Source organism: Apodemus sylvaticus, chromosome 4 (assembly GCF_947179515.1).
Source record: "Apodemus sylvaticus chromosome 4, mApoSyl1.1, whole genome shotgun sequence".
Classification (NCBI taxonomy): domain Eukaryota; kingdom Metazoa; phylum Chordata; class Mammalia; order Rodentia; family Muridae; genus Apodemus; species Apodemus sylvaticus.
In genome coordinates this window covers 16,679,904-16,691,168 of record NC_067475.1, presented here as the reverse complement: position 1 = coordinate 16,691,168, position 11,265 = coordinate 16,679,904, and the positions used below count along the sequence as shown (strand labels likewise).

Sequence of the window (11,265 nt, the reverse complement as noted above, 5' to 3'; positions counted from 1 at the left end):
CTAATGTGACTCCTAATATCTTGTTCTTTTTCTCAGAGACAATTTGTGGTCGAGCCATTATGGATTTATACTTAATCATTCATGATAAGGTGGTTGAGATTTTTTTTTAATACTCCAAAAGATATTTCTTTTAGAGCAAAGCTAAAATATGCAGGCATTCTAAACCAGTTAATATTTCAAGTTGGTGAGAGATAAAACATGCTATTTTAATATTTTAATGGAAAAAGGAACTAGTTATAGGCCGTGGTATTAAGTGTATTGCTGTTAGAAACTGACAACCTATGCCCAGAGTTTAGACAGAAAATGGGACACCACGAGGCTGGAGACAGGGACTGGAAAGAGTCCATGTACCCATCCTGTACCTAACTTTTATGTATTTTTTAAGAAAAGATTTATTTAGTTTTATTTATACAAGTACACTGTAGCTGTCTTCAGACATACACCAGAAGAGTGTATCGGATCCCATTACAGATGGTTGTGAGCCACCATGTGGTTGCTGGGAATTGAACTCAGGACCTTTGAAAGAGCAGTCAAAGTGCTCTTAACCATTGAGTCATCTCTTATGTATTTCTCTATGTATTATATATTATGTACATCTGTTATGTAGCCCACTTTTATGTATTTTTAAACGGGTGTGTATGTATGCGTGTGCTTGTGTGTGTCTGTATATGTGTGTGTGTCTCTGTGTTTATTTAACATGTGGTGTGTCTGTATGTGCATATGCCGTGTGCATTGGGTTTCCAGCAGAGGCCAGAAGACAGAAGGAGAGCTGGAGTTGCAAAGGATTATGGGCTGCCCAGTATGGGTTTTGGGGATCAGAACTCATGTTCTCTGGAAGAGCAGGAAGCGCTCTTAATCACTGAACCATCTCTCCAGCACCTGATCCTGTACTTACGTAAAGTGGCTATTCTGTTCATTATGGACTTGTAATATTCATTGCACATCTAAGAAGTACTATAAAAAAAAAAACAAAACACTGATTACCGAGGGTGTTTTCCACGCTCTGACATCTTAGCCTTCCAGTGAGCATTCCCTTACTCCGCAGGCCTGTTTAGTGACCTCTTGGAAACCCAAATTACTCATCTATGATTGCAACTGAGTGATGCAGGCCGGCATGGTGCATCGTGTCACACACCTGTAATCCCAGTGTGCCGGGGGCTAAGGCAGGAGAATCCCTATGAGATTGGGGCCAGCCTCGGCTAAAGAGCAAAAACCCTGTCTTACCCAGCCTACAAAACAACCAAGCCTGCCTGTCACACAAAACTGATAGTAACTTTGAGGACACCCCCCACCCCCCACCTCCCTCGAAGGCTGGTGAGACCCTATGCACACTTGTTTACTGTGTTAGAACACACTTACAGTGCTCTACACAAACGTAAGAGGGAATTTTTACAGGAGGTATTATAGAGACATGTGAAGTTTATGGCAACTGTTAGTTTGACGGAAAGAAATTGAATCAGACACCTTAAAGGAATGTTCAAAGTCTGACACACCCATCTCCGGCAAAGTTCTAAAGAAAAGGGCAAACCACTTCGGCGATCAATTTTCCTTTCCAGCTTCCATAATTAATCTTCATTTGGAAATTCGGTTGGTCCTGAGATTCTTTTGCTTTATAATTTCTAACACAGAGAATTCATTCAAAATGAACAATTAATTTTGGAAGAACATCTTTAGTGTTTTCTCAAAGAGGAAAAAAAGATAGCTCAAAAACACAAGGGAAGTTATGTAAGGAGGAAGATGGTTTGTTTTGTTTTGTTTTTGTGTTTGCTTTTGTTTTTGTTTGGAAAGTTGAAGTCATAAACTTTTTCTTCCAGGTAGGGAGATCTTTCTGGACTGAAGGAAGTCAAGACACCTACTTGGACTGGCTAATGATTGTCCTTAACCTGGTTAAAATTCATCCCTAACTTCAACTCAAAACACAACGTCTGAAATATGCCCTCTCTTAGGCTCTTATATCAATGTCTCACACCTTCCCCCGAAACCTTTCTGCCCTTGTCAAGCCGCAACTTTACAGATGCTCAAGAAAAACGCTGGACCCTCTCTGCTTCTCTCCAGCAAGGCAGGATAGTTTGTGCTGCTGTGGCCACTAAGACCCCCGCCCCTCATCAGTGTCTGAGGAGAGGTTGGTAAAGGGCCAGCTTTGTTGGTTTGTCCATTCTGACTGAGCCATTAAGCAACTTTCCAGAGTCATTCAAAGAACTTGTAGCAGAATCAATTGATTTTCATCCTGTGCTTTATTATTGTAGTTTAGGAGAGCGAACGGTCCTGTTTACACAGCTGTAACATGTCAGGACCTGTAGTACATTATTGGCTTGAGACCTCTGAGTTGCAGTCCATTCTCAGCAGAATCAATCTGAACGTGAAGCCGTTCCCTCCCGGATGCATGCGCACATGTACACATCTACTTGCAGAAGCATGCCCTGGTACAGCTGAGAATCGGATTCACTTGAGGTGAGTTACAAACTCACCCTCCAAAAATTGGCCCCGACTCATTGCTCTCTGCATACATCCATGGAAGCAGGAGCAGAATGAACACCATCAGCTAACAAGGGGGCCAGCATCATAGGTGAAGGCGTTACACTTCTCCACTTGTCTGATCCCAGCCTCTGCAAGTGGGAGTTGCTGGCTGTTTAACAAGTCTTCAGAGCACTGCCAATCTAAAATGGCTGCTTGGTAATACTTTAATTGCAGTTTCGTGGAAACAAATTGCTTTTTAACTGCAGCAAGCATTCCTGTGACTTGGCTGGACTGACAATAGGTGAGTCTCAGTAACAAAACCAAGATGAACATTAACTTGTAAATGATCTGTGTTTGCAAGAGCCTCCTAAAGAGTGGGGAAGACAGTGAGCAGCCCGGATGGGACCAAGCCCCCACCCCCAGGAAAGTCTCTTTGGGCAACCATTTCTTAATTCAGGGCAATTATTTAAGCTATATAGAGTCTTCACTCTGCCCTTGATAGATAGCTCTTGGATTCACTGTTTGTTCCATAATTTATTGACCCTAAGAAATATTTTATGTAACCAGTACTGTGCATTAGAATCTTACTATATTGACATTTAAAAGCATTTAATTTAAGAGCTTCATTTTAGATGATTAGTTGTTTCAAATATCAGTGTGAATAAGGGCAACAGAAAGAATTTAAATATAGTTAATATTAAGAGGCTGGCAATTTCACAGGCCTCATTTCCATGTGACAGTCTCCCCCGCTTTGTGGTTTATAAGATACAACAGTCCCCATTAAACTCTTCCTAATAAATCAGGAAGAGCTGGAAACAGTTTCTTGTGGGGAATGATTTGGTTTGGAATGTCTTCGGGTTCCCAGGTTTTGCAGGAGCAGGCAGATAGGTAAAAACAAAAACAAAACAAAACCAAAACAAAAAACACCAAACAAAACCCAACATTAAGCCCCCTTAGAGGACAATCTCTCACAAAATTGTTTCATTAGTAAGAGTGACAATTTGCATGACTGAGACATTTCTGTGTATCATAAACATAATTTTTTATCAGGAGTTCAGTGAGGCTCATTAATGCTCCCTTTTATTTTAATTGTGCTTACTTGAACGGCCCGAGGCCTGTCTTGCTGTGTGACGTGGTTCATATGAAGTCCTTTCAGAAGAACGCACACACACCTACATCACAAATGCAACGGATTAAAGGTGGGTAAGCACAGGATTTCTTTTCCCTCCAAAGGAACATTCGTCGGGGTTGGGGAGGAAGCCCACACAATCGCTGCTCTCGTCAGAACAAACCTGAGTGTGTTTAGTGGCTGTCCATCCACATCAAGCACCCCCATCAAAGCGGGGTTTTATTGTTTGAAAGGCCTCTAGTTTCAAGGAAGTGTTTTACCTAAAGCAAGACTACAACTTAAATATGTTCTATTGTAGATTCATAGCTCCATTAGTCGTTCTCCAGTTTAGCACATCAAAGAGAAGTCTTCATCACTTGCATGTGGATTATACTAACATGAGTGACATTTGTAATCTTATAGGTCTGCAACTTAAGAAATGCTTTTAGAAGCTCGTTAGGAACTATGCCACAGTGCTTGAGGAGCCAGCCATATAATAGTTCATTTAAAAGGCGGCGATGACCTTTGACCTCCCCATCACTGAATGCCTTACTGTATTACTGAAAGTTATTAGCCACGGCCTTTGAATGTCTACACTGCCTGCTACATGAGTGCTTTTGCTAAAAACATAGATATCTGCACTCCTCTGAACACCACCACCCTGCTTTTCCCACAACAGACCAAATTCTTTCATGGCGTGAAAGGAGGCGGCGGTTAACATCAGAACAGGTCTAGAGAAATTCTCCAGGGACCCATCTCAGATGTTGTGTGTATGTGCATTTCTTTATCTTGTCTTATTCTCCTTGTATTTTCTTTGTATAAAGCGCAGGCAAAATGGTTCCCTTTAATATTCTGCCTCCGCCCTCCTAGAGGGCTGCACTTTCAACTGCTAACCTTTCTTCCTGGCTTGGGAGCTTGAGAAGCAAAAGTGAGCAGCGCATGCTCGGTTGATATCCGTGGCGGTTCTCAGACAGGGTCTTCATTGGGAGCTTTGTAACAAAATAAAATAAAACGCCATTTTTAGAAAGCAGCAGCGGCAGTGGCAGCAGCAGCAGCAGCAGCCTGAATGCCCTCGGAGTCAGCAGTCTGTGTGGGCAGAACTGAGGTTACCCTCATGTAACCAGCCAGGGAGTATCTACTACTGGGTCCAGCAGGAGCAGGGCAGCTACTGAGAGAGAGGCTCTGTGGCCACTGCTGGTGCCATGGTGGAGACTCTAAGGTTAGCAACTAGGAGCCAGCAACTACCTCATGACTGAAGATCTGAATCCTTCCCTGATAAACACAAGGAAAGAGACAAGTCAGTGAAGGAGATCCAAAGGAACAAGGCTACAGCAGGTCAAGAATCCCAGCTCACCAGGCAAGACCACTTGCCCACCCAAGACCACTGTGGCCAGAATTCTGGAGCCACTAAACTACCAGGGACTCAGATCCTCACAAGGAGTTCTAGAAATGCTATAGCCTTCAAAGGCTCCAAGCCGGATATGAGGTTGTGCTGTGGTTTTCAATGTGCCTGTGTCCAAACCCCAAGGCTTTCCTACCGAATCATTCAACAAGTACTCATGAGCAGTACCAAAGACTACACGCTATTCCTAGCTTACAATGGCATAATTAAATAATCAGATGACTCCTTCATTAGCCTGGAGCTAAATAAGAGCTAAATACACGTATAAAGCCCATTCCTCAGTCCAAATGTAAATGTTTGCTGTAGACAACAACAAGAATACCACAAATCGTTTCAAAATACACAAGAGAAGAAGTAGTGTTTAAACCCAAACTCTGTTGAATATTTTTTCTTTTAAGTTTTTATTATTTAAATACACCATACTAGAGCAAATGTCTCTGAAAATATCACAAATAAAAGATTTTTTTTTCTTCATTCAGCAAATTAGAAGTAGGGGGGATTTCTACATAGTAGCGGCTATAAGCCTCTTTTTTTTCTTCTTTTCTTTTTTTTAACCTTTGTCATGGGCGGAGCAACATCAGGACAAGAACACTCACATGCATACATACATTGTATTTTACAGAGATACAATAAAAGTGTTTGTGATAGAATTATCACAAAAGCCACATCTCTTTTCCTTTTAACTCATGTCCAAGGTTGATTGAAACACATTTCATTACAACACTTAAATATACAAAGAGCAAACAGAACGTTGTTAAAGGAAAACAGGGCGCACGCTCTGGCCGGTGCCCTGCTAATTGTTAATGAGGGTAGAAAGCAGATTCGTGATGCTTCTTTTAATTAGCTTCATTAGTCATTTCCCTCCCCCCAAGCACCCTCCCCCCTAGATGTCCTTCGGTGGATCTGTTTCCATTCTCGCTACCGTTCCCCCATTAGGCCCAGGTTCATGGAGTCCTTAATGTTCATATTCAGTCATTTTAATACACCAATAAATGCAGGAAGGGTACTCAAGACTAAAGGGGGGGCGCGATGGCATGGTGCTGGCTACAAAGGTGACGGGCCTACTGCAGACACATGGGGTCCACCTGGGAGCAAATCTGAGATGAAGGCACGCATTCTGCATTACTCTGACCTCTCAGCAGACCTGCAAGACACAAAAATGGGCATCTTAGCCAACATGCTACACTCGAGGGGCACCAAACCCAAATGCAACAGCTTTTGTCCTCTCTGCGTTCACTGATCGTCTCTTATTAGATGGATTACTGTTCCAACTGTAACTCGATGGGGCCTCTCTGCCCACCCCTCTCTTCGCACCAAGCTCCGAAGCAGGACACATCTTATTCTCGGTGGGGGGAGGGGGGAGGGGATGGCAAATGGACCCTGGAAGGTTCTGGTGTTGACTTCTGAACCATCCTTAAACTCCGGTAAGGTGAGTTTATCTCCAGAAGGAAGGTCTCACACCTCATAGGGGGATCTTGGAATTAAAAATAAATAAATAAAAATCACTGGCCATTCAGAGTACGGTCCCTGCCTAAGAAGTTTTGGGTTACATGGGCTCAATCGTGTCACCTGTGACATATGACTTAAACTGCCTTTGCCTCAGTTTCCCTCCTTTAAAAGTAGGGGGTAACAAAGCCCCAAACATTACACAGTGGGAATGAGATGGCATTATTCTGTCTTCACATGGTAATCCTTCATCTATGTTGGCTTCTTCCTCCAGGGCATGTGTGTCACAAATTCTATATGCAAATATTATCATAATTTTTCTTACCTTCCTACCTTTTCCCCATAATGTTACATACATGTTACAGGCCTAGAAATGAGCACATGTGATGCACTAATGACCAAAGAGGGACTGAAGTGCATGGTCCAGCGTGAGAGCCTAGCTCCAACATGCGAGGGGACAGACGGTAACGCGCAGCTGCCAGACACAAGCTGTTTGCAAGTGCCGACGTGGAATAAAGTCTATCAGGGTTCGAGGGGTTTCTCTAAAAGTGCAGCACCTCAGGAAGTTCTCCGTTCAGCCTTCCCCTAACTTACCAAAGGCCTGAGTCTACGAACCCCACTTCCAAGCTAATTAAAGTGGCGGAGGCTCAATTCCCCAGAGTGGAAGCCGGGTGTGGGAGAGGTAATTTGTCTGTCCAGAATGAAGACGCACCAGGAGCCAGCAAGCACATTTAATAAATGAGCATCAAATGTCCTCTACGATGGACATATACAACACCAATTATGTAACCACGGGAAACTGTGAAGTGACACGTAACCTAGAAAGCTTTGCTAAATCTTCCTCCCACTGAAGCACAAAAAAGATTCTAGAAGGTTCCCCTTACACCTTTGAAGGGAAGAAGAAAAGATTCCAGAGCAGGCAGGAATCTATCCACAAGGGGAGAAAGTGAGTTCTGATTTTTCTAATATTTTAAAAAAGCACCATGGGTTGGAGAACTATCTAAGCCTCCTCCAAATGACAGAAGCCATGAGGCAATGCAGGTCCTCAAACACCACTGGATCTGGACTTTAGTCAATATGAGATTTCAATTGAAAACCTGAAATTTATTTTCCTCAGAATACAGAAAAGCCAAACTGCACACGGTAACTGAACTCCACATTCCTAATACCATAACCAGATTCCAGGACACCCGGCCATGCGGGCGGAGGTTCCCCATTCAGTGAACCACCTTTAAAGGGTCACACAAATAATCAGCTCATTATTTGTAAGACAGAAGATGGCTAAGTATATTTACTATGCATCATGTACCAAAGCATAATTGGTTCTGCGAATGGAAGGAAAACGGCCAAAATAAATATCCAATTTTTCCTCAACCCCCAAACTCAGAGCACGAGAGAAAAGAAAAGACTGAAATGGAACTATCTGTCATCTCTCCTCATCTCATCTCCCACAGAAAAGAAACGCCACAGGGTTTCAGAGGAAAATCATTTTAAAGCATTCTCCAAAAAAGCAGTTTATGTTCCACTAGGAAGTGTGTTTTCATTAACTCTTCCCTCTTACCCTCTCATTAATATCTCTCTGGACCACAGTCAGCTCGCCCAGAACCTTTATTTACAAAAACTACCTTGTGAATCGACTGTGCTCATGGCGAGCGGAGCACCAAGGGCAAAAATGTGAGACACTCGTGCCAACAGGGAAATGCGCTTAATTAACACCACCCCCAAACACAGCGCCTCACCAGTGCCCGGCAGGACCATTTCCTTAAGTTTTATTTCCTCATTCCTTTTATGTGCAATTAATTTCTGAAGGCCACCTGTCTCCCTCTGTTTTAGGAGGAAGGGACCTTCCAACATTAAGAAAATATACACCGGCAGACTCTTTTTCATTGCCTGGACTATATTTTGTGTTCCAATATGAATAGCCTACAACTCCTGAGTGAGGCGTGGGAAGCAGAGGCCTCAGATGGAAGGTCCATCACAAGCAAGCCCATAAACGTAAAGGCAAAACCAAGAACTGACCATCTTCCCCTCCTGACACCCCTTCACATTACACGCAACAAGGTGCTACCAAAGCCCGGCTCCCCTTCCTGAAGCGTCCGCCCGCACTTGGTTCTAGCACAGTCACTGCCCGTGTTCAGTCTTCACAATCTAATACCCCATCCATCTCCTCCTCCAGCCCTCTGTACTCTCCATGCTAGAATAAGCTGCAACTGTGTGTGTGTGTGTGTGTGTGTGTGTGTGTGTGAGTGTGTAAGACTGAGTCAGGAAATAGCATAAAACCAGCAGCACAGCAACTTAAGACACACTTTGGGAATGTGTCAAGCTTTTACACTAATGGGGGATGGAATTCACCATCTTGTGTGTAGCCCTTCTGTAAATTAGAGATGGCCTTGCCTCTTGTTCAAAATGCATATCTCCAAATATTTATATTACCCATTCCCTGCTCTCAGCTTCATCCTATAGACTAACTTCATTAAAATCCAGATTATAAAAACCTTTAAGTTCTTCTGCATGCTGGCAGTCCTTAAAGAAGCCCCACCCCCAACCCTGCTGCCACATCTCCTGAGGTAACCGGCTAATTTGCAATTTGAATAAAAAATCTAGCATTCTGATTCTTAAATGGTTATTAGTCTGTATTTCTCCTCTATTAGTAAATTAAATAAAACCGTACAAACTCATGTAATTAACACTTAGCAAATAAAGAAAACATTTTAAACTACTCCATAAACCTAAGCTAGGGAGAAGGGTAAAGATCAGCACCCTAATACTTTTGACAGTTAAAATGATTTTTGACAGTTAAAATTTTCTAAGCCTGTGTCCTTGTCCTCCTCAGCAAGAAGAAAATGCATTATAGGAGACAAAAAAGCCAGATACTTTTCTGCTAAACTTCGGAAGTTTGCTAAATTTCTATATGCAGATAAACGTTTCTCTCTCTCTCCCTCGCTCCCTCCCTTTGTGTCTATATGTGAGTGTGCGCGCACACGTGTGCACGCGTGAGATCTTTACAATAGACATGAATGGAGTCCCTGCTGCAAATCCATAAGGAATTAGCAAGTCAAGTGTGCACTTTTTGTTTCAATGCAATAACTCAGTGCTGTGTGATTGCCTGGGTTAATGATGAAAAAGTCAAACACACTATCAGAGCTGATGGGAAAATCTATCACCAATCTGAAATTAAAATTCATCTGTGGTCAATAAGATTTAATATCCATGCAAGTGGCGCAGTAAAGAGTAAATGAATCAATGTCATCAATACATAATCAGTATGAAATATGATGTGAGTAAAATTACACACACGAGTCGTACATTTCACTCTTTTCTGGGCCAGGGTGGAATGAACAGTCTCTTAACTGAGGGTTGACAGTAATTGTTACAAATTAGGCACAGCAGTTATCAAAATGCACTCACTTGCATAGCTATAGGACTTATTAAGGAGATTAAAATAGATCTCAAACTATCTAGGGCTGGGGGTTCTGGACAACTGTTGAACACCAATTTTCCTTCTAAAGTGCCTCCTAATACGACGTGATTTGTATACTTGTATAATTTTCTCATTTCTAACTCTGGGCCCAAGAACTTTCAAGTTGTGGATCAAGACTCAAGATCCATCACCTCTAATGGGGCCATTAGTGGCACAGTGCGGTTAGCGAGAACAAGAAGTTTGTTTCAGCAGTCGTAACTTATTCAAATGGTACGCAACTACCCGTGAGCAAAAGTCTCTCCTCTGGCCATGACAGAATGTTCTGTGCCACTGTGCCAGATAGTGCATCTTAAAGAAAGGCCTCCAGATCGCTCCCACACATGTAGAAATCGTCCCTTCACAACAGAAAGCGTTTCTTGTCTCCCAATATCAGTATTCTGATTTTCCTTCCACAACCCCCTAATACATTACTCTTCAAGTTGCAAAGCTCACAAAGGGAAGCGACAGCCAGTCTTAGGGAAGCTTTTGCTTGTGGTGAAGTATTTTTTCTGTCTTTGCACGGGGTCCTGATGGCCAACATGGGTGAAGTCAAGGATATATCAGCAACTCAAAACTGATACCATTTTAACGGCAGGATCCACAATTTAAAATGCACATAGGGATAATCCCTATATTAGATGCTCTTTGCACTTCTTTAAAAAAGAAAGACCTAAGCTAGAACCACCTAAGAATACTCACACCTTGACCAGGCTCAGCTAGCCAACCTGTTCTAATGAAGAACTTAGTAAGAGCTGCTGGGTATTCACCTTCTGGTCTGGCAGTAGTGGATTGCTCTGAAGTGAATTCAAATGACCATTGATGAGGGCTGTAGGTCTATCATGTTCACAAAATAAACTGCCATTGATGTAGTGAAACCGATCTCCCGGGACCAGGCGATTCCGGCAGGTAGCGCAGGTAAAGCACTAGAGAGGAAGAGAGACACATTGAAATCAACAACAACAACAACAACTACTTTATAAGCAGCTTTTAAGCAAGAGTCTGTCAAGCACAACAAGATTCAGGCTTTGGTGTTTTACTTTCTTTGACACAATCCCAGAACTTAGCTCAAACACAGTCTACTGGACAGTCTACAAGAAAGTAGGAGAAGACACATCTGCGTGCTAAGGGCAACCGCAGCTACCAGACAGGACTGGTACCGAGGAGAAATGTTTTATCCCCTGTAGGAATGGTGTGGTGTTTTTAAAGAGACACAAAGGCTACCTTGAGATGATACACGTTGCCTTGAGCCCTCATGACGAGTTCGCTTGCAGGAATCGACTGTCCACAGGCGCTGCAAGCACCGCTATTCCCAAATAACCTGCAACAAAGACTGATGGTTAGCACCGCTAAGGAATCCCAACCCTAAGAAAAGGAAGGGGAAGACAGACGCAG

At 42.8% G+C, this 11,265-nt stretch overlaps 1 protein-coding gene across 3 annotated transcripts in view; it reads right to left on the bottom strand.

Annotated features, from left to right (window-relative positions):
• Window positions 1-2,215: 2,215 nt before the first annotated feature.
• Window positions 2,216-11,265, bottom strand: part of Lmo4 (LIM domain only 4) — a 19,794-nt gene continuing 10,744 nt past the window's right edge. For all 3 annotated transcript variants that reach the window (XM_052179043.1, XM_052179041.1, XM_052179042.1), the window contains exons 3-5: window positions 11,095-11,191; window positions 10,641-10,796; window positions 2,216-6,111 (exon numbers count right to left, since the gene is read on the bottom strand). In XM_052179043.1, the coding sequence (XP_052035003.1) occupies window positions 6,103-6,111; window positions 10,641-10,796; window positions 11,095-11,191 (262 nt within the window). In that variant the 3' untranslated portion in view covers window positions 2,216-6,102. The remainder of the gene's footprint in view (window positions 6,112-10,640; window positions 10,797-11,094; window positions 11,192-11,265) is intronic.